The following is a 22,240-nucleotide window of genomic DNA, read 5'->3' as shown; positions in this document are numbered from 1 at the left end:
TGTTGATGACATCCACGTAAATTTCGATATCAAAGGCGAAGGCTTGTCACTTGCCAAGAGGGCATGGTCGGCGGCCGGACAAGACTCGGCTGTCGCTTCGGCTGTCGGCACACTCGCGATATCCAGGAGATGCCACCACAACCTAACCTTGAATGTTTTGTACAATCAAGACGACGACTAAATCATCAAGGGAGAAAGTTCATTTCCAAAATTCCCCTATTCGGAATTAAAAACACAAGAAGACTTCCCATAGATAGTTTGATGAATAAGATCAATCTACGATTGTACAAGTTTGAGGAATTCCAACGCTGGTTGCTACCGTCTAATACCGTAGTGATTACATGATGCTCACGACCCACCACCTCCATCACCAAGCCAGTTCCTGCCTTGCCCCGCAAGCTGCCTTCTCAAGCTCAGAACAGAAAGTCTCTTCTTCACTCAACTTGTTCGTGTTCATCTCCCTAAACAACTTCGGCGTTGCCGGCCAGATCTCCCTTCCTCCTTGGTCCAACTCCTTTTTTCGGTGCGCCATGACCTCTTCTCGCAAGGTGTTTTGAAAGTGAATTGGGCCCTGTACTATTGTTAGAAGACCACGCAAACCCAGAAAGATGATTCTCGACATACCTTCTCCTTTTCGGGATGTAGCTCGCCGTTGATGAACACCCCTGCACTGAGGTTTTCCTGAGCTCCGATGCAGAGTTGCTTGTCTTCTTCCAGCACCTGCTTGTAGAAAGCGTTAATAGCAGCAAACTCCTCTTCGCCAGCGTTATGGTGCCGGTAGACTTCATTCTCGATCCTTGTCTTTGTGGCGCTGACGGGAATCATTCGTTGGATGTAGAAGAAGTTCGAACTACGGTCAAGGTCAATATGGATTCTCATGCAGTCAAAGTCCCGGGAGTACACTTACGTGATAGTTACTGATGTCGAAGGGAAGAAGAAGGTAATGGACCTCCTGAACTCGTCCTCTTCTTCTTGCGCCTTTTTGTTGATGATTTCATGCTCCAAGCAGCCTCCGCTGGGTTCGACTTTGTACTTCGTCAGGTCTGAGACGCCGGCAATCAGGGGGTGTGATGTTGGACAGTGGTAACATTCGTTGTAGTTCTCGATCACCGTCTTCCAGTTTGCGTCGAGTTCCATTTCCCATACATGGTCGTAGTTGTAGCCACCCGCAAAGTCGAAGTTCTGCATCCTCGGCTTCTGGTATACACCACCAAATTCATCCTCCCACTTCACATCAGGCTCCCCTGCTTGAAGATTCACCCAGATGAATCCGGCAGGATCAATCCGAACGTGTATGGGTAGAAGGCCATGCTGATTCTTGTCGAACCCTCTCACTGTGTCGAAGCGTGGGGCTTTGGCAAGATTGCCTTTGAACCCATACGACCAGCCGTGATATTTGCAGCTCAAGATGCTAGCTTTCCCGGTCTTGTTTTCAATGACAGGGTATGCACGATGTCGGCAAACATTGTGGAAGCCGTTGATGTTGCCCTCTCGGTCTTGAATAAGAAAGAAGGGGAAGTCGGCATAGTTGAAAGACACATAGTCGCCGGCTTGCTTGAATCGCAGGGAATGCGTGACTAAGATCCACTTTTTGGAGATGATGGCTCGTCGCTCAAGTTGGTGCAGTTCAGGAGATCGGTACCAAGAAGCTGGGAGGCTTCGGGAAGGTTCAGGCTTGGCGTTTTCCGTCCCTGATGAGAACCCTAGGTAGCGCCACATGTTGAAGGTTGAAGTTGGAATAAGTGGGTAAGGTTTTGGAGGCTCTGTAGGCCGTTGCAGATGCTGGGCTCGTGATTGGAACAAGAATTATGGATTCGCAGCGTTCATCCTGTCTGTTCACCAAGTCTTGGGATCTGAAGATTTCTTTAAGTCCATGGCCCAGGAACTGTAAGCCATCCCAGAGCCGAGTAGTTGCACCTATCGTGGGGTGGGGAAGAGGCTTCATGGCCACTGGATGAGTGCGTACGGTGTGAAAATGGGGGTGGGGGTGGAGGAGGCGGAAGGGCCAACTCTTAGTGTTTTGGGTGTCGATAAGCCGCAATCAGCAAAGATAGCACGGGATGACAACAACGTCCAGCTCATGATTTTTCGACCGCGGGGTTCATCTCGATTTGCTTCAAAATATGCGTGGCTGCCTGTCAGGCATAAAACGAAGGCATGTGCCGGAGGGAATACATGGGGATGGCGATAGCCGTCGGAGACCAGATTCGGAACGCCGGAGCGATCTCGGAGACAGGCCACCATGCCAGGGAGATTCTAACCCAGACACACTCTTTTCAGAGAGAAGCATAGTCTAAGCTACGTTAGGTCCCTCGCAAACGCCTCGTCGTTGAAATCCTAAATTGACTACCTACTCATGTAGATGTCATTTCAGGATCCTTGTTTCAACCTTTGAGCGGAGTTATGGAACTTCAGAAGTGCTGCTTCCTTTTTAATCGTCGACTATTAGAAAATTTAGGAAGACACTAACTCAACAGCGGTAATTTGACTTAACCTACCTCTCAGTTGCCAGTTCCACCTCGTAGAAGAAGTTGCCATTCTAGCGACAGGGAAAAGCGGGACTTTTCGCTCTAACTACAATGTTATCCTATCAGCTCCTTCTACAAGACGATTCAAAGACAACACCCGCTCGTCGCCTAGCTTACACCTTCAGTGATCTTTCAAGACTAATTTGGTCCCTGAAGGTCGATTTATCGACACATGGTCTCGTATTGGTTCTCCGTCCAAAAAGCCCTTTGTGATAAATCATGACCAGACGTTCTACCAAGCGTTCATAAGGTTCCAAACTTCACCCCGAACAAGTCTGCACTGCTCAATGATGACATGCCCGGAAACCGCGCCGACCTCCGAACACGTGCTCAACTTTCGATGCGGCTTGCGGCGATCGACGACCCTCGGTGCCTGGGAAGCCCAGATCTGATGTAAAATGCATAATTATGGGTGCGACACAACTCTACAGACAACTCGCGGGTGTAGTAACCGATGACCCAAAGATACGCCCTTTATGCAGTCATGTCAGGCGACTGTGTGCATGCAGAATTGGGCAGCCAGGCGTCTGTAGTCCGCCATCGGGTAAGCATAAGCCCCATTGGTTCGAGGGTCCGGCTTACCTCGGTGTAAGGCTCTAGATCACGCCCAACTGCAGGCCGCAATAACTATAAATCCCCATAAGCACAGCGTCCGACTCGGCCCGGTGTTGTGCCATCTATCACTTCCGGTCATATGACGATTTCTATTTAGGCTGGAATGACTCGGAATGGCTGGTGCGAATGAAACATGATTCCAACACACCAGCCATGCACGATCAGGCAGGCAGTGCCTGCGATGCCTACCCCAATGTGCAACTTCCTGTTCGCGTTTTGCTAGCCACAACCACATGAGAAGTCTGGAATTGTTGAGATCAATACAGGGTCTGAGACAAACTAGCGTGATTTGCCAATGGCAGCGTCGATCTGATCTAGCAAGGCAGTGTTGATTGCTGCCCATGGCTCGGGCATGGCTGCCTTACCGTTCAATAACGCGACCCTCCGTGGCCAACGAAGGGGTCTCATGCATGTCAATTCCAAAGCGACATTTTCCAACTCTTCGGCCCCCAAACAAGGCATAATGACGCGGGCAGTGGTAGCGTGGTCAGTATTTAATGACTTGATCCCCGCGATCCGCTGCATTTGTGAGCGCTTAAAAGAACCTTAGTCTTCCTCGTGCCATTCAATTGAACGACCTCAATCTCTGACCGGATCAGACTTCAGTGCCTGCCACTGGCTTTGAGCAAATATGGCGCCACGTCACAGCCATCATCGAAAGCATGCAATTAAAAAGGCTCAAGAAGATACTCCTTCAAAGCGTCCTCCGCCGCCGGCAAATCCCAAACCTGCCGCACCAGCAGCAACGCCGTACGTTGCCCCAGTTGCGGGCCCGTGGTCTGCCTGGACTCTTGATAGTGAAGATAGGGGGTTTTACTTCAGAAATCGCGTAACAGCAACAGGTGTGTCTCATTTACATGCCGTGTTTATGGCACCAGCTAACAGAGGACTTTCAGGTCAAATGCAGTGGGAATACGCTACATCTACACCTTTGCAAACATACGCCTATCCACAATTGACGGCAGAGCCGCCATCCTTCTATTACCGCCCCGTCGTAAATTCTCCCATGCAACCTGCGTACGACTACACGCCTCGATATCCAGTCAATGTAGCCGCGAATGATGTCCAGTCTAGCGACGCTTCCATGTCCGACACTACATCTGACTCTGAAGACTTTGACGTCGCTGCTGCTAAGCTGGCAGGATTCTCAATTCCGGCAATCATCGATGTGGATTCGAAGAAGATTGAGATGCGACTTCCAAATCTTCGATCTGGAGACACTACCTTTGTCTGGGATCGAAAGCATGGGCACTCGTCCAAGACAAAGATCTACTCAGATACAGACTCGAGGGTCGAGGAGTGGCTGAGGAATGAGTTCAGTGTTTAATGATGGCAGTGTATCGCGAGTTGGGATGCTCCTCCATCCACTTAACGTTTCTTTGCTTAAATAGTATATCCAGCTTTCAGCGCATGTATACACGTTCAAATGTTTGGTAGATTAAGTCAAACTCATTGCCTCTCGAGAACGCTCTGGTTACATTGCCTGGCAAAGGTCAAATAGAATTTTGATTATTTTCATCAGACTATAAGAAAATGATGACACTCTGGAGACTCCCTCGGTCGCTGTCTGCATTACATTTGATTTTCGTCCAGATCGAATGTCCATGAACTGCCGTTATCCATCGTCCCTTTTCTGCTATTCAGTATTACGCGCTGGTAGTATCTGTTGTGGAAGGCTTTTCTCGTTGCGGCAGAGCTGTGTCTCCTAGGTCAGCCTTGGATCCTTCGGCATCCTTGGGTCGTTCGGTGTCTTTGGATCCTTCGATGTCCGTGGACTTTTCGCTTTCCTTCAGCTGTCCAATATCCTTGAGTCCTTCAGCGTCCTTGGGTTGTTCGATATCCTTTGGTTCTTCACTATGCTTCGGTTCTTCGTTATCCTTGGGCTGTTCAACGTCCGTGGATTGCCCGACGCCCTTTGGCTTCTTCCTGCCTTTTGGTTTCTCGCTACCCTTCGGCTTTTCGCTGCCCTTAGACTGTTGAGTGTCATTTGGTTGTTGGCTGTCCTTTGGCTGTTCGCTGTCTTTTGGCTGTTCGCTGCTCTTAGATGGTTCGCCATTCTTTAGCTGTCCACTCTCCTCGGCCGTCCTCTCTTCATCCTTCTCGTCTCCGGATTCTCCCTCACCCCAACCAGGTATCAGCTCGTTATCAGCTTCTCCTTCCTCTTCAGGGTCCCAACCCTTCAGAACCCGTCTTGCCGCATCTCTCCCGACGACGGGTAGCCTTTGCACTCCATTCTTGCGCGCTTCTTCGGGTACTAGGTTCGGATCTAACAAGCCAACTTGCACCAGAACACTAGCCTGGTCCCAATACACATGCTCGTGGTAAAGCTTGCCTCCCCTCAATCCCACTATGCTGACCACGAGGACCTCTACCCTTTTGTTCGTAGCAGGAACACCGGGTAAGATCCAAGGCATCTCCTCGGTGTGCTTGAAGCGGACATGAACCTCGTCGACAACTCGGTCAGCCCCAATAGTGCGGGAAATCAAGGTCAGTCTCATCGACGGGGGGTTGCTGAAAAACTGGGAGTAGAAACGCTCGAGCTCTGATGACCCAATTCCTCCCGTCAAAGTTGGGATATGAGTGACGTGCGGGCTCTTATGCGTCGTGTACGATGAAAGCGTTTGGTTCAGGTTTCGGGTGAAGAATTTACCTGCACAAGTCAGCTTGGCCCATTGCCTCCGTCTCTCTTAGATACTTACCCTGTACGTTCTCCTCCAACACAAGCTCCAAATCCGCGTAGGTGTTGAAAGCTTTTCTTGCCGCGGTCAAGCTCCGGCTCCACGCCAGCTCGGCACAGATTTTGTCAAAGTCGTCAAGGTCATGCTCGGCGAAACCAGGCGCGGCGTCGTAAGTGTAGGTTGGGTAAGCAAGTTTCAAGGTTCCTCCTGTGCCAATGCCGCTCTCCACTTTCTTCCGCGTTGTTCGCCTCTTCCCTTGAATCCCAACCATCTGGGATCGCTTCGTGATGCCAATCTCCTCATCTGCGGCAAGATGAACGAGAGCCGAGATGCTGCTGGGGAAATGCCCTTGGGGATCTGGGATAGCCGTCGGATAGTACGCGATCAGCAGCCCGAGTTTGAACTCCGGGTTGTTGTCCAGAACGTGGTAATGCTCCAGGCACACAGCAGCGGCATCACCGTAAGCTGCTCGTTATTAGCATAATTATCTCATAACATGCGCCATACTAGTTCACTGACCGACGATGCCAAATGTCTGGCATGGATCCATCTTCTTTTTACTCAAAGATCGTAGCTTGCCCCGATACTTCTTCGGGTCCCCCATGGGCAGATATTCGACTTCGAAGCCCTCATCGCGCCATTCAGCTAAGGTCAACTCATCGAACTCGTCACTCTCTGCAGTTATGTATAGCTTTGGCCGCGAGCGAGGAAAGCCCGATGATAGAAAGTTGACATCTCTGTAATTAGAACGGGTCCAATTATCTGAGACGATGCGCGCGTTGCGACCTTCTGATTCCGGCACCGCCTTCTTGACCAGATCCGGGATGTCAATGTTCATGATGAATATGTCGTTACTGGCTTGGATTTGAAAACAAGTGAAATCAGTAAATTACGCACGATCATTTTCCTGAGGGGGATTTCCATTTCCTGTTAAGTACACGAGACGAGTGCTGGGTTCGCGTGATGATGACGTCACATTTCGAATGTGCTTGGTCTCTCCATGTATGATATCAGCGGGGTCACGCACAACACTGCGTGGAGTGATTTCAGGCTGCGCGATACCAAGTTTACTAACACTGTGGTGCTTGATTGAACCTTCTGTTGTCTTCTAGTTCGCTCATTCTAGAGTATTCCGTACTGCGAAAAGCAACCTTAACAGCTGCGCATCTTGTAGCAAATGCCATTCTCTCGCCTGTAACAATCTAATCAGCCGATCCTAGCCGGCCGCCACGCGTCGATATTTCCCCCACGAGAATCGATCTCTTCCTGGAGCTCGTCACTTCTATCCACTCCTGGGCCACCCCCGGCCTCGGTAATCAGAGGTGTCAGGTCGTTTGATGCTAGTTCCAGGGGCGTGGTACCAAATTTCGATATGTTTCGAGCATCGGCACCCCAAGAGAGGAGCAATCTTACCGCCTCTCGATGTCCATTTTCAACGGCTTCCATCAAAGGAGTCCACAAGTCCCACGTCTTTGCATCGAGCTCGCTGCCTGCGGCACGTAGCAATTTCAGAGTCTTCGTGGATCCGTCGCGTGCAGCTCGGTAAAACGGTGTTGTGCCCGAATCACTGCGAGCGTAAGGCGATGCCCCGTGTTCTAATAGTAATTCGACCATTTCTTCACTTCCATGTTCTGCAGCCACGTGTAGAGGCGTCAGCTGCCTCATCTTGTCGGGAACGTCAACACCTTCTCCTCGGCTCAGGAGGTGGCGTGCGAGCTTGACGTTGTTCACGATTGCTGCGACAAGCAGACAGGTGCTTCCGTCGGGAAAGTGTTCATTGAGGTCATCCAATGTGGGAAGTAGTGCTTCAATCAAGACGTGGAGATCGTTTGCGATCGCGTAAATGATGGGGGCAGCGCTGTGGCGGGCGGCAGCCAGGCCCGGGCTTGTTCTCAAAACAGCCTGCCATAGTTGGTATCTCTTTGGGCTTTCAGCAGGGTTCAGAAACCAGTACAAGTGCCGCTGAAACCTGTGAATATCGCTTATGCCAGACGTAAGGCTACAAAGCCGCATGTGCGTTGCCCAATTCATGGCCGCGTAGTACAGAAACGAGTACTTGCTGAGAAAGGCCTTGAAGTCTCTAGGATCTTCAGGCACATCGCGATCGAAATCGGAGAAGGCAAGATACTGAAGACATCTTTCCGCTGTGAACGCATGTGCATCAACTTCACTGAAGTAAAATATGGATGCCGATGTGGCCAGGATGTCAGAGCCCGTAAGGAATTCCTTGACCGTTGCATGATGTATTTGTACGATTGTTGCGGCATCCGAACGATATCGTGACGTCTGATAATAGGATACCAGCTGGACAAGTGGCGCAACAACGTCGTAAGGGTCTGTGACGATCGCGTCGAAGTCGAGGGCGGTGTCGTTTTGGTCAATAGACGTAACCTCCGCTAAGGTTTTCCCTGACAGCGGCATCAAGCCAACAGCAAGCCACTGCAAAACCTGCTTCATCTCGGACGTGCGCTGTGGGTATTTTTGGAGAGCAGAAACAAGTATTCGCTCATATGTAGCATTGAGGCCATTTGGGAGACTTTGTAGAGTCTGTCGTAGCTCTCGGTCAGTTCTTGTCGCTGTAATGTAGTCCAGCTGGAGGTTGGCTTGGAGGAATCTATAAAGGTAAGTTGTCAAATTCATGCTTGATGGGAAGGAGAACTATGGCATACTTACGTTCCAGCTGTGCGAAGGATATGATCTCGGATAGTTGACACCAACGCTGGGTCCCCGACACGAATTCTTTTTGATCTCAATCTTTCCTGCAGCTCGGCCCAGACAAAGTGCGAAAGGTCCGCGTGGAGTCGGTTTCCTTGCTGCGAGTCTAGTTTCCATAATAGACACTTACACTCGTTTGCAAGTTGAGTCCGGATATATGCGTCCTCTCTGCTCGTTAGAAGGACCTTCCTACCTCTGCCTGCTTGCGGGCCAGGGGCTGTCGCTCGATTGCTGCTGATGGTTGGTTCCGCCTGTATCCTCATGAATCGACTCAAAACTGCCACGAAGGCTTCTTTTTCATTCAGTTCCATCCCTCCGACCTCATCAAGAGCATCTACGACAATGAAAACCTGATTGTACTCATTCATAAATGATTCAACGAGAGTTATGTACTCGCCTATCGTGAGCGAAAAGCCGTTCTTGTCCTTCTGTCTTTTTGAGGCGATGTCAAAACACCTCTGCGATCGTGATATAAATTGAGCGGCAATACTCATCAGGAAGTGAAGAGCAGCCTTTTCGCTTTCTTCGAAACTGCAAAAGAAGTATACCATGATTGAACCAGGCAAATGCACTCTGGACGAGAGAGCTTCAACCGCCGTGGCACTGTTGTCTGTGTTAGCAACGCAGCAGGCGGAAACCTTCATGTCTTACCATAAGACGGATTTTCCGGCGCCCGCTGATTGATATGTTATTATTTCCTCTCAGATGTAGCTTAGGCTGTAGCGAAGAGCTTACGAAGTCCGGTGATCCATAATAATTCCCCTGACTGGTCATTCACCCAGTTTCCGAATGCCTCGGATTCTATGAGCCAAAGCCCACTTCCAGGGTGCCGTCTACTCAGAAGGTCGTGCAATGCATGCTGAGTTTGCAAATGTGCCACCGGGCAAACCCAAGAAAACACTCTCTGCCAGTCTGCCTGGTTAACTGTTTCCTCGATTCTGTCGACGGCCAGTCTGAGAAGTTCAAGATTAGTCGCATCGCCGCTATGCTACAAGTAATTACCATGTCTTACGCGGTATTAGTCTCCAGAGCAGTGGAAAGGGTTTCCTTCATACGCCGGAGACGATCCAAAGACTCTTGTACTTCCTTCTACGCACGTAGAGACCATGCTAATCTCTTGGCGATATTCCTGACTCTTTCGCCGTCCTCTCTTCTCAAGGAAGTCAGGGTCTGGTTTATCGAATTTGGCAAGTGATTGCATTCGTCAAAAACTCCGATATCTTTCAAACGAAGCAGAGCATTCTCGTGAACCGAGGCTGGGTTGGCTGGATGGCTCAGATCTCGCAGTCGACTCAAAAGACAATCCAAGGCTGCGGTTTCCGTGAGGAGCTGGCGGATTTCTGTCGGTGCGCCAATGGTCTTATTGAGAAACGCGTAGCCTTCTGACAAGATCTTAATAGTCAGTTCTGTGAGCTGGATGGTAGCTGCAGCAATTCCAAGTATCTCAGCCATGGCAGTATCAGGAACCAAGCTTCGTGTTGAAGAATTGGTACGAATGCCACATGTCGACAATCACGATGAGATCAGAAGAAGGATGAGATTTGGCGGGGAATGCGAAGATCATGGCTTTAGTCCGGGCCGTCATTGGCACGCCTGCATAGGCATAGATAACCTAACCAATGGCGAATCTGCTCACATGAATTTTCTGCACATTTGTGGCCCAGGTTGCACCACCTTAGGGCAGCCTGATGCCTCACCAGAAACCGAGCAACAGAGAAATATTTGACCGTTCTGTATGTCACACCATACACGTTATCGCTAACTACAGGCGAGATCCAGCCTGATCACATTCTAGACCCACAATATCCGTTAGTCCAACAGCCACATGCAAGCCATGCCATCTTTCCCACCCGTTGAAATTGAAGACCACGTGAGAGAGCAGTGGCTGAAGTTCACCCGAGATCCTAAATAAGTTAGTGCAGTAGTGTACTTGATAGGTCGACAATGTGCTTACACTCCGTTGCGTTGACAGCGTCCGCCCCCCTTTTTTTTCCCCGCTTATGCAAAAACATGAAAAAAAGCCAATTTTACGCTGTGACGCGCATTTCTCTGCATCGCACGCAAAACGCGTCAAAGTCATCACCAACACCTCAATTGCCGTCAATCACTATAGTCCCAGTAGTATTCAAACGTATAACTACACGATAGAGACATAAGGTGTGTATTTCATGCTTCCGTAGCAGTCAATCTACCCATCGAGGCATTGCCAACCCAGCTAGTCACCTCATCCCCATACCATTCGACCAACAAAAGGTCTATTTTCGTCATGAGAGATCAAGATGACATTTGCTGAGGAACAGAAGAAGAGACCTGCTGTATGACTTTATATATCTACTCAGCATACGGTTTGTATGGCTCTGAGTAATATATAAGCATACCAAGGGGCTTGATACGGTTCTTCAGAGCAAATGCTTTGGCAGTCAACAGGATTAATGACTCTCCTGATAGCTCAGCTTGTTCACGATATTGAGCAAGAGTCTACTGCTGTATAGATTGTGCCCTGTTACTTACAGTTTGCCGCTGGTCAGTACATGTCCGTGGTTTATTATATCAGATACATCGAGAAAGACGCCGGGCGACGACGACGATACAATGGCGCCCAGAATATCGAATCTACAGCTATCGACGATCGCGATGATACTGCCATTCGAAGACCAAAAGACCCACGAGCTGGCAAGTATCGTTGGCTGTACCGAACGAACGATTCGACGACATAGATCACGACGTAATATCACTGGCGAAGTGCAGAGATATAAGAGGTGCCGCCAGAGTCGACAAAAGATGGAAATATGGCATCGTACAGAGCTTCTTGAACTACTGCAGTACCGCAGCGATCTATCTCTTGAAGAGATGCAAGATTTCCTATTTGAAGCCTTCGAGATCCAGATCAGTCGTTCTGCAATCAGTCGACAGTTAAACTCAGCTGGCTGGACGAACAAGAAGTCCAAGATTATTGCTGCTCAGCGAAGTGACGAACTACGATACGAGTACTTGTACCGTATACGACGATATCGCCCCGACCAGCTGGTATTCGTCGACGAATCCGGCGTCAATAAGGATACTGGGATACGGAGGACTGGATGGGCGCCGAAAGGGCTTGCTGCGTTTCGAACTGCAGAGATTGATCGGTTTCAGAACTCTCGCGTACAGATCCTGCCAGCCCTCACGTTGAGCGGTATCCTACACTTGACTACGTATTATGGTACGACTGACGGCGATGGGTTCTTTCGTTGGCTACAGGAGTGCCTTATCCCGAAATGTGGGCGTTTTCCAGAGCCAAACTCTGTCATCGTTATGGATAACCTCTCCTGCCATCGTATACCTGAAATCGAGGGTTTATGCCGGGTATCAGGTGTCCATCTCGAGTTTCTGCCTCCGTATTCACCAGACTTCAACCCCATCGAAGAGTACTTCGGCGATCTAAAGCGATACATCAGGAAGACGTATTCGAAGTGGAACAACGATGAGAATGACACTCGGGATTTCATGGAATATCTACGTGACTGCGCTATGGAGATTGGGTATCGTCTACCCCAGATCGAGGGCCATTTCCGCCATTCGTTCGTCAACTTTGATGGGACAGAGCATATATTTGACGATATCGAACTATAAAAGGGAGGATTTGCTGCCAATATTGAACATCAGCAAGCAATCCAAATTTTCATCGTGCGTTCGCGCGCAATAGATCTTAATCGTGTCGTCATATGATGGTCAATCATCAAATCCATGATTGTAGCCAACAAGATTGCCAAAAGGTTAGCCACAAGCGCACCAGAACACAAAAAATATACCGTCGTCCATTGTTTTCGTCGGTAGCTACGTATACATATCAATTTTGCCTGTATAACGGCTGAAACGCGTTGTTGATGCTTGTGACGATGATTTGTGATGATGACACGTCATCACGATCAGAGACTTCAACCATAGTCAGAGACTTCAACTGCCCCTAACCAGTATCGGGATGGACCGAAGTGTATTGTTTGCAGATCCAAAATAACAGTAATTCTATTGCTTTTATACGTATAGAGCGGCAGTGTTGAATCTACGGCTATGGGTAGACTTTTCCGTGGTTGAACACGTCATGCAAAAAAATCGCGCATACAGTCAAACTTCACACCACTCTTGCTGTATCACTCTTCTTCGTTATCCTCCTCCGAGTAATACGTCTCTGTTGACGACGTATCACTCGAGATTTCAATCTGATTGTCCTCATCGCCTTGCTCGATTTCGTCTTGTTCGATCTGTAACTGCGTGGGCAGCATCTGCGACGCTGACAGCAGTGGTGACGAAACGAAACCAAAGAGTTCCGAAACGCCTACAAAGTTAGCCATATTCGACAGTAAACAGCTCTATATACACTCACCACGTCGACCAACTTCAACTGGCGTACCACGGATCTCTTGCTCGATGGATTGACGTGGCACTAGGGCGTCGATATGTCGGGATGACCCCAACTCGCCTGAAACTAGCGCCGCAGAGTTTTCAACTGGCGCCGCCGCCGTCCCTCCTGGCAATCCAGCGTATATTCTTGTATAAACATCTCCTTCTGACTCTCGATGGTTTGAATGAAGTTCAGAGTGAGATACCACGTCGGAGAGGGCGTCAGACTGCCCTCCGTAGTAGGCGCTGTTGTCTATGAAGGATTTGATCGAGTTCCTGACATCTTCGGTAAGATCTTGAGTAAAACCCTGTTCAGTAAACCAAATATCTGGTAACTTGCGAATTGCCCGCAAGCTACTGTCTACTGATCGCAGTTTCTGTAGCTTCTTTCTGAACCCTTCGTCGACGTTATATCGCTTGCCGCGGACGGATATAAACCACTTGATGAAGCTGGCCACTTGATCTAGAGCTTTTCGAGGCGAATCCGGTACCACTGGCGAGGACGAACGAATCGGGAGTGCGATACTTGGTTGACGAGTGCTTGGAAGGTTCAATGGCGGAAGAGTTGGCAACGAATACTGTGAGATGTTCGCATATGGCCAATATGCCGGCGGCGGCGGCGCCGGCGGCGGCAGCTGTACGTATGGGTTAGGATATTGAAGATGACGATCTGGCGCCCCCGCGTTGCCGTATATATTGACGATGGCGTTGCTGTTGGCGTTGGTTAGGCCAGATCTTGACCCTGATGATGGAAGTGCGGCATTTTCAGCCTTCTCTTCCGTCATCACTGTCGTCTCCTGGTTATCATCAACCTCCACGATATTCTTACTTCTCTTGCCCTGGCGTTTCTGATCCTCTATAAACTGGTCGTGAAGAATCTCACCAAGCAGTTCTTTAGGTGGTTCCATATTGTCAACGCCAGCCTGTCCAGTCATAATAGCCTTCGCCCACTTCTCTATATGGTGAGATTTGATCTTGTAGTGCTTCTGGCCTAGTATATAGCACCAGTTGAACTTCTCGTCGCCCGAACTATTCTTACATCTCTGGTACTCTGGGCAGATGTGCGTACGGAGAAGTTGTCTGTGCATACCCTCCTTCCGACGCTCGACGTTTGCAGGATCGTTAGCCTCACGATCGATCGCCTCTTGCATGCCGGCTGAAACGCCTGCTCGGCCACCTTTTCGAGGCGTTCGTACGCCAGTCACTATACCACCAGAGATTGGTACGGCGCTGTATTGCCACTTGACGGTGAGGTGGACTTCACCCCTCTCTTCAGCTTGTTCAAGAGAGGGGACAATATCAACCCATGGAATACTTGGCCAAGTGACCCCTCCAGTAGACGGATAGACCCGAGTGAAGATTGGTGTTGGTTTAGATGCGTTGGTGGGCTTCCTCCAAGCAACGACAACAGCGATATTGGCCTTCTTCACAATATACGAGTGAGCCACTTCTGCCTCAAGTTGGGCGCCGCTGTCTGCCTCCCAGTCTCTACTATTCGCATCTAATACAGGAGCAATACTGAATCTGTTATACGCGATGCTCTCGATGGTTAGATCGAGAACAGGTAAACCGTTACCCTTGAGCGCTGGGCCACGGGTAACCTGGATTTGTAGCAGAGTTGGTTCCTCGTTACCCATATCGTCCTCCTCTTCAAATACATCGTGGAACGACATAAACGTATCATCAGCGCTATGGCGAGGGGCCGTAGGCGTATCGTCCGCAAATCGAGTGGTTTGACGAGGGGTTGGGTTAACTGGGGTCGAGTCTGGTCGAAACGGTGGCATCGACGAAGGCAGAGTACTTCGGAGCCGGATCGTATGCGGCGGATCCTTCTTTCGCTTCCTCTGCGTTGTCGTTGCTTTTTGGCGAGAGGACGCTTTTGGAGCTCTTCGTGATGACGGAGGGGCTATAAGTACACGCTTTCTTCGCGATGTAGACTCAGCCGCCACCAAATCATTAGTCTCGGGTCCAGCCTCGGCGACGATAACCTCCTCGGCGGCCTCCTCGGCGGCCTCTTCGGCGGCGGCAGCCCGGCGAGCCCTCTCGGCGGGCGTAACGATCCTGATCGACGGCGAGGCAGAGCGTTGAGGAGGATCTCTGGCGGCGTCCTGTGCCAGTTGTTGTATACGTCGTTGTTTCCGCGTACCGTTGGCGATGGGTGACGGACGATGCCCAGAAGGGTCATCATCCGCCTGCCGAGCCGCGCGGCGGCGTTTAGGAGGCATCACGATGCCCTCAGATAATGAGATTCAATAGAAATAGATCAATTGAAGCCATCAGAATAGGTCAATTGCCGTACTACGAATATCTACGTGGCGTTGGGCAAATTTTCATGTATATACAGGGATTATGCGTGCGTAATTTCGGCAAAAAGGGGGGGCGGACGCTGTCAACGCAACGGAGTGTATGAAGCAAGGCGGAACACAGTAACGTAGAAAACTTCACAGATGCCCCCCTAGAACTCAGCTGCTGTCTAATATTTATATCCATTTTTGGCACTTCTTAGCCCGATCGCAATTACTCCCTGTGTTCATACATTGCGGATGCCCTTTTGCCGTTGTAAAAATAAGACCAAAAGCTTAAATCTTACTCAGATTTTGGTTCTTCGCTTGTCTTCGAAGGATTCTTACAAAGTTCTTCTTGCTGTACTAGTCTAAGTATTTTGGGAGTGGTTCTATCCTTGATGAGGCTAGACGTTAGATTGGCGCTTCCTTATCGGCAGTCATCTGGACTTTGGAACGTTGTCCGGATGAACCAGTTTAAGTCTATAAAGTCTAATTTAATCCCTGGAGACCCTTCGCCGGCTCTGGAAATATTGTCTTTCCACAATTTTACCTTCGTTCTTGAACCTTTTTAAAGCTGATCCATACGAGCCAATCATGAACAAAAGTCGTTCGCCGTCGGGGTTCCACCCCCCTTCAAAAGGCCAAACACGAACAACTTCACACGAGGAAGTCCTATTCCCGAAACTGTACGAAGATGCTTGGGGTACCGGCGGACCCGGCGACAGCCGCACTGATCTGGAAAGAGCCAAGATCTTTCTGCTTCGCTTCGCCAAGATGAACCCAGACCCGGTCTTCAGCTTCGAACTGCAAGCCATCGCGACAGACCAACAGTACCGCAACATTACAGCGTTGGCTCTCGCGGTTCAAACGAGGATATTCCGCAATCGTCATCCCAGTTTTGCCCCTACGCCACTGCTTCAATGTGTCCGATTTATGCTCATCAAAGCCAAGGTGCCGGACTTCATGTACTCCGACAAAACCAAAGTTGTGATGGACTTCTTCTTCGACCCAACGATATTCAGAAACGTCGAACCTCCGCCTGTGGACGCAGTCATATATAAGTACCCCACAGGACGTCTCAAGGTTGCCATAGTTGGTGGAGGTCCCACGGCTCTGGCGTCAGCCATCTCGCTCGCCGAAAAGGGTGCTGGCAAGATCCAAGTCCACGTATATGAAAGGCGCTGGGTGGTCATGGCAGGCCCGAACGGTACTTATGTCGACTATCCGCCGACCGCAAGGAGACGCGATCAGGTCGTCACGCTGCAAGAGTCAGTCACAACGCTGATGAGCCGGGCAACGCAGCAAGCACTTTTCGAAGGGCGCCCCGAGTGTGTTTGGCCTGGTTCAGCCAACATTCAGATCCGGAAGGTCGAGGATCGGTTGCTTCGAAGATGCCATGCGCCTGAGTTTTACGACCTGATACACCTTCACGCGGAGGGCGTTACACGCGAAGACTTGTACAAAGTTGGTGACTTTCATGTGCTCCTTGGAGCAGACGGAGCAGCATCTTGGGCCCGGAAGTCTTATTTCCATGGCTACGAGAACGAACGCGGAAGGAGTTATGCCCTTGGCTTGGCATTCGATCGGCCAGCTGGGCTTCCTTGGTCGCAACCTCTGAACGTGTTTCTAACGCTGGGCCAAACCCGTTATCTCCTCAACGCCAGTGACTTCGATGGTCGCGGGTATCTCAACATGCAGCTCACCGAGGAGGAATGGCACAAGATGTTGGCTATGGATGGTCAACCTGTCACTTTTGGGTATCCAGGATGTCTACGACGGCCGGATGGGACGATCCCGCCTGGCTTTAACGAAAACCAAGTTTTCGCACCGTCGGAGAACAGAGGAGGTTCGCTGTGGAGGTCGATATCCGATGGGTTGAAGCTTTTCGGCTTCAAGGAGAGCGAGGTCATCAACGTCGTGCGCATCCCGATTGTAGTGCAAGCTGTGCGCGAAGGCATCCAGTACCTCCCGCCATCAGATTCAGCTTCTATCAACCGGCCTCATGCCCTTGTCGCAGTCGCCGGCGACGCTGCTATGACGGTGCACTTTTGGCCAGGTCGTGGTCTCAACAGTGGTGTTAAGTCTGGCATCGCCCTAGGAGATGAGATTGTCCACGCTCTCAATGCGGGCAAATTCGTTGGTCTACCTCTGACGGCGATGCAGCAGTACAACGAATTCATCATGAAACTCCAGGATCGTGAGCACGATAAGCGCAGCATCCCTATCCTCAACCAGTCCGGAACACCGGAAACGCTTGGATGGCTCTTGAGCAAGGCGAATACAGTACCCGACAACGTCGCCATTGAATGGTTGGTCGGAGCCATGTCGCAGATTGCTGAGCGTCTGGAGCAACGAGGAGACTGGGCGTTTCAGCCAGTAGCAAATGTCGAGCCACAACTTCGAATCGTTCTTCGACAACTTGACTCTGAGACATTGAGGGAGATGGCAGTCAGCTTCCCGTGGCCGACGAGGGAGATGGGCGGCGCGGAAGTCCTGCCCCTTCGTTCGATGAAGCCCGAAGAGAAGCAAAGGTGGCTTCAACAGCTCTGGGGCCTATTGCGGGATGAAGCCCAGAAGAAGCCTCCGTCCCGCGGCGATCAAGGTCGTTCATCTCGATTCGAGGCACCTCGCGGGGCTGCCCTTCTTCCTCCGCGGGCAACCTCGCCGTCTCCGCAATTCCTTACCCCGGACTCGGGAAACCCCACTCCAAATCGGTCCGAGTCGACATTGCGCCGGAGCAATGCGAGCCAGGGTGTTCCCTCTCCTGGACCATCGGAGAGGAACCTGGCAGTCCCCAACGGAGATCAAAACGTTCCACGGCCGCGCTCGCCGTCTGTTGGTGGTGAAGTGCCACTTGGGAGGCTACTCAGTGTCAGTCAACGGCCGGGACGCGCTATCTTGGCCGATGCCATGTCCCTTGCTCTTTTCCGTGTTGACGGAGACTCCTCAATGTAGTGTCATGTCCACATGATACTTCACCAACCAATTAAATGCGAGATTGTTGTGCACGGCCGGGAGCTTCAACCCCGCCCGATGATTACGGCGCTGATAAGGAGCGCCGATTCCGCTCTCCCCTCGCCGTCCGTCCGCCGAAGACACATTTCTTGAGCGTCCGCAACATTTCTTGTTTTGCAGATTTACTGTCAACAGTTTCTCTTGAATTCAATCACTGAAAGTCGACCGTTCACTTCGTGCAGCCATGTACTCTCCTCGTGTCGGCGATGGCCTTGACAGCCTGGACACCCCCTCCATGATCGTTAACCTCGATCTTATGGAATCCAACATAAAAAAGCTATTCGACAATTTTCTGCCTACTGGTCGCAAAGTACGACCTCATCTGAAGACCACGAAAAGCGCTGTTCTTGCCCGCAAGCTGGTGGCCGCCGGCGCAACGGGCTGTTGTGTGGCGAAAGTGTCTGAGGCGGAAGCCATCACCGCGGCTGGTTTCGACGACATCCTCATCACTTGCGAAATCATCGGTGCTCCCAAAGTTAAGAGGCTTGTCGAGCTGTTCCAGAAGCACAGGGACATCAGAATTGTGGTGGACAGCGAGGTTGGTGCAACCGCAATCAATGACGCCCTGGCCCAATCTGGCATCGATCAGCCGTTAACTACCCTCATTGATCTCGACGTGGGACTGCACCGAACCGGAGTTGCGCCTGGAGAGCCGGCCTTGGCTCTCGCGAAGCACATTGCGACGCTGCCGCATCTGCGGTTGATTGGTGTCCAGGGCTACGAGGGTCATCTTCAACATCTTCACGACCGTGAAGACCGCAAGAAACAGTGCCTTGAGTCGATGAAGACGCTCGTCGACACGGCAGAGCAACTGCGAAAAGCAGGGTTCACTATCGACGTTGTCACCACTGGAGGAACAGGAACTGGGGAGTTCTGTGCGCAGGTGCCCGGTGTAACCGAGCTACAGCCCGGCTCTTTCATTTTCATGGACACCGATTATCGAAACGCAGTTGGCACATTTTACTCGAATAGTCTTACCCTTTTGGCGACGGTAGTCAGCAAACAGGGCGAACGTCAGGTCACGATTGATACGGGCCTCAAATCCTTGACGACTGACAGTGGACTGGCAGAGTGCAAGGATCCTAGGTACAGGCATGCGAACCTTGGCGACGAGCATGGCTCCTTGACGTGGGACGAGGGGACGCCGGCGCTTAACGTGGGAGATCGGGTTGAGATGATTCCTAGCCACATTGATCCGACTATCAACCTTCACGACTTCTACTATGCGCACAGAAATGGGGTTATTGAAGAGATTTGGACTGTGGACTCAAGAGGAAAGGTCCAATAGAAACAGTAGGATGCATAATGTCGAGTTTATTGAGATCCCATGACCAACACCATGAACCAAGTTAAAATGAAATCCCGCATGAGAACTTCTTGACAGCTTTGGTATATCTTCCGTCTGATCATGCGCTCTCGTGATGTTGCGTAACTCCGGCTCTCTTGTCGTCTCCGGATACAAAGGTATCAGTAACCCTTGCTGACTCTCCGTCGAAAATGACAGCCATTTCCTCCAGCGTGTGACCCCTAGTCTCGGGGTAGAAGAAGTAAATGATCACCGTTCCGATGATCAGAATGACGACGAACACAAGGTAATATTTCCAACCCATTGCGTCGAAGGCGATTGGATTGACGAAAACATTGAAGAAAATTCCGAAATACGTAGACATTTGCGTCAAGGCGGTGCCGCGGGCACGCAGCTGGTACGGCCAGATCTCGGCGGGGTATGATACAATAAGGGGTGTACTGTGTTTTGAAGGTTAGCGTTAAACAAGAAACAAATTCCGAGGTCCCAGGAAGGGTGATGCTTACAATGCAATGTCGTAAAAGCTGTAGTAGATGTACAGGAAGGGAACCACCGCAAGGCCGACCGATGCTTTTCCTGTTGTGGCGAAGCCACCATTCAAACCCGAAAGAATGATATAACTGGTGAGCATACCCAGAACACTGGTGAGGAACAAGAAGCGACGGCCGACTCTATCGACGGACATGGCAGCCGAGACTGCCATGACCAGGTTCCAACTCTGCAAGCAGCCGTTGATGATGGTTTGGTCCGTAATCGACGTGATTCCGACTGCTTTGAGGACGTCTGCGAGGTAGTAGCTGACCAAGTTGTTTCCGCCCTGAAATCGTCAGTGAAATGGTACTATGTTTGTACGCTTTTTCTCTTACCCATTGAGCCAGCAGACCAAGCGTAATTGAAATAAAGGCTCTATGCCTGTTTCCAGGGGTTTTGAACATCTCCATCCAAGAAGAAGTCTCGCCCGCAGCCTTGTCGTCTTCGATCGCCCGCTCGATCTCAGCCATCTCGAAGTCGACCAGCAAGGAATGTTCGTCGCCACCGCCGTGGAGCTTGACAAGGATCCTGCGCGCTTCCGCAATCCGACCCTTTGAGACCAAGAAGCGGGGCGATTCGGGGACCAAAATGGCGGCTGGGAGAACGACGATCGGAACGGCGATTTGAAGAAGGGAGGGAATGCGCCAAGCCCATGTGCTGTCGTAGTTTCGGGTGCCGTATGTTACCTTGGTCCTGTAAGCGACATTCAAAAGAGCATGGTTATTATCAACTTACCCAAGCAGCGAACGAGCTACCGACGAACCAACCACAGTTGTAAAGCCTGTAGTCAAGCCACTTCAGTCATGCCATGGCAAAGCTTGAACGATGTAATACTTACGCTGTAAGGATTCCACGGTGGGTTGGATACGCCAGCTCAGTGATGAGAACAGGTGCAAGACCACCCCACCAACCACTAGGTTGACCGATGAACAGCCGTCCGAGAATGAAGCCCGTCTTGTTGGGAGTGAAAGCCTGCAGCATAGAGCCGAGGACCAAGAAGGCATATCCCACGAACAGGCCTTTCTTACGGCCCCATCGATTGGCGAAATAGGCGACCGCAGGGTAAGCAAGCATAGTCGACAAGGACTGAACGGCGTTGATGAAACCCAGCCAGGCGCCTTTCGGTTGGTCCATGAAATTCATCCATTGAGGCAGAGCCAACAACCCGTTCATCATCGATCCATCGTATCCGTTCGCGGCGCACAAAAGGCCCAAGAAGACGCAGTAGTAGTTGAGCCATCTCAGATGTGACTTCTTGTACCATGGGAGGCCATCCTTAGGCAGGACAGCTTCAAGCTCGGGGCTGATGCCCTTGCTCTTGTTGGAAGCACCCTTCGACTTTCCGAACATATTCTCAGAGTGTCAAGGGACGTGAATCAATAACAAAAGGGACCATTGAAGACTCCAAAAGCGCCGGAAGTCTGGTCGGGGAGAAAAGAAGAGCCAAGAGAGTTGGTAGTGACAAGACTTACTTAATTGCTTCCGAACCGGGACTTTTAAGTCGATGCACAGACATACAATCGTCCCAATTCATGGTTGAATCTCCATCAACGGCAGGGAACTACAAGCGCCCCCGTGGGGAAACCACTCAGTCTGACATGGGGTAAGTCTGGGGCAGTTGAGGTGAAGCGTCCTCGGGGAATATCGGGGTCTGAGCTTCGAGCACTTGTTCAGAGTTCACCTCCTTGGCAAACGGGGCTGTTGTTAAATCCTCGACATTCCCGCGTTGAGGCTCCGCTTGTCACCGCATCACATGGTTAGATCCAGATAGCAACGTCATTCAACCTGAAATGATATCGGATTTCACCTTTCCCATCTAAGGACTGATGCTGAAGCCATGAATTCGTTAAAGAGTTCTGTACGCGGGTCAGGGGGGTAAAGCTCCCCTGGGAGAGGTACTAGCTCGATAACCAAAGCATCGGCCTCCAGTCTGAAAGGCTTTCAGGTAGTTCTTCAATTGACAGATGGATAAGAAAGCTTTAGATGTAAATCAGCAAGTCTATGTTCTTCATATGCCGTGCGCAAAGAATCCGAAAGCGAGATGAACTACTTCCCCGCATGATCTTACGACAAATAATCGGGATTTGAGGAGAGGTTGGGGGAAAGAGCGGGTCGTCGGACATTTGCGCCGCGTAGACAGGTTCCCAAGACGGCAGCACCTTCAACCTGGTGGATTCTTCATCGTCC

The 22,240-nt window shown here is 50.7% G+C and overlaps 8 protein-coding genes across 8 annotated transcripts; 4 read left to right on the top strand and 4 right to left on the bottom strand.

Moving 5' to 3' along the window:
* Nucleotides 1-367: 367 nt before the first annotated feature.
* yeaW-1 (Carnitine monooxygenase oxygenase subunit) lies at nucleotides 368-1,719 on the bottom strand (the record flags this gene model as incomplete). The annotated part of the gene is made up of 3 exons (XM_036637411.1): nucleotides 368-571; nucleotides 625-850; nucleotides 908-1,719. 3 exons carry the CDS (start codon nucleotides 1,717-1,719, stop codon nucleotides 368-370), a joined length of 1,242 nt encoding a protein of 413 aa, XP_036498691.1.
* A 2,055-nt stretch (nucleotides 1,720-3,774) lies between these two features.
* CGCS363_v005561 (uncharacterized protein) lies at nucleotides 3,775-4,470 on the top strand (the record flags this gene model as incomplete). Its single annotated transcript, XM_036637410.1, has 2 exons — nucleotides 3,775-3,985; nucleotides 4,040-4,470. 2 exons carry the CDS (start codon nucleotides 3,775-3,777, stop codon nucleotides 4,468-4,470), a joined length of 642 nt encoding a protein of 213 aa, XP_036498694.1.
* Nucleotides 4,471-4,789: 319 nt separating this feature from the next.
* CGCS363_v005560 (uncharacterized protein) lies at nucleotides 4,790-6,659 on the bottom strand (the record flags this gene model as incomplete). Its single annotated transcript, XM_036637409.1, has 3 exons — nucleotides 4,790-5,793; nucleotides 5,843-6,286; nucleotides 6,341-6,659. The coding sequence occupies 3 exons, from the start codon at nucleotides 6,657-6,659 to the stop codon at nucleotides 4,790-4,792; spliced, it is 1,767 nt and encodes a 588-aa protein (XP_036498693.1).
* Nucleotides 6,660-7,027: 368 nt separating this feature from the next.
* Asb14 (Ankyrin repeat and SOCS box protein 14) lies at nucleotides 7,028-8,278 on the bottom strand (the record flags this gene model as incomplete). Its single annotated transcript, XM_036637408.1, has 1 exon — nucleotides 7,028-8,278. One exon carries the CDS (start codon nucleotides 8,276-8,278, stop codon nucleotides 7,028-7,030), a length of 1,251 nt encoding a protein of 416 aa, XP_036498527.1.
* A 3,039-nt stretch (nucleotides 8,279-11,317) lies between these two features.
* Nucleotides 11,318-12,148, top strand: CGCS363_v005558 (uncharacterized protein; the record flags this gene model as incomplete). Its single annotated transcript, XM_036637407.1, has 1 exon — nucleotides 11,318-12,148. The coding sequence occupies one exon, from the start codon at nucleotides 11,318-11,320 to the stop codon at nucleotides 12,146-12,148; it is 831 nt and encodes a 276-aa protein (XP_036498530.1).
* A 3,647-nt stretch (nucleotides 12,149-15,795) lies between these two features.
* Nucleotides 15,796-18,156, top strand: CGCS363_v005557 (uncharacterized protein; the record flags this gene model as incomplete). The annotated part of the gene is made up of 1 exon (XM_036637406.1): nucleotides 15,796-18,156. One exon carries the CDS (start codon nucleotides 15,796-15,798, stop codon nucleotides 18,154-18,156), a length of 2,361 nt encoding a protein of 786 aa, XP_036498505.1.
* A 244-nt stretch (nucleotides 18,157-18,400) lies between these two features.
* Nucleotides 18,401-19,504, top strand: DTA (D-threonine aldolase; the record flags this gene model as incomplete). The annotated part of the gene is made up of 1 exon (XM_036637405.1): nucleotides 18,401-19,504. The coding sequence occupies one exon, from the start codon at nucleotides 18,401-18,403 to the stop codon at nucleotides 19,502-19,504; it is 1,104 nt and encodes a 367-aa protein (XP_036498506.1).
* Nucleotides 19,505-19,622: 118 nt separating this feature from the next.
* Nucleotides 19,623-21,403, bottom strand: CGCS363_v005555 (Lactose permease; the record flags this gene model as incomplete). Its single annotated transcript, XM_036637404.1, has 5 exons — nucleotides 19,623-19,962; nucleotides 20,029-20,339; nucleotides 20,389-20,739; nucleotides 20,789-20,834; nucleotides 20,892-21,403. 5 exons carry the CDS (start codon nucleotides 21,401-21,403, stop codon nucleotides 19,623-19,625), a joined length of 1,560 nt encoding a protein of 519 aa, XP_036497600.1.
* Nucleotides 21,404-22,240: the final 837 nt, after the last annotated feature.

This window comes from Colletotrichum siamense, assembly GCF_013390195.1.
Source record: "Colletotrichum siamense strain Cg363 chromosome Unknown KSG_Cg363_contig03, whole genome shotgun sequence".
Classification (NCBI taxonomy): Eukaryota; Fungi; Ascomycota; class Sordariomycetes; order Glomerellales; family Glomerellaceae; genus Colletotrichum; species Colletotrichum siamense.
The sequence above is the reverse complement of the archived record's forward strand: the minus strand, read 5'-3'. Positions and strand labels throughout refer to the sequence as shown.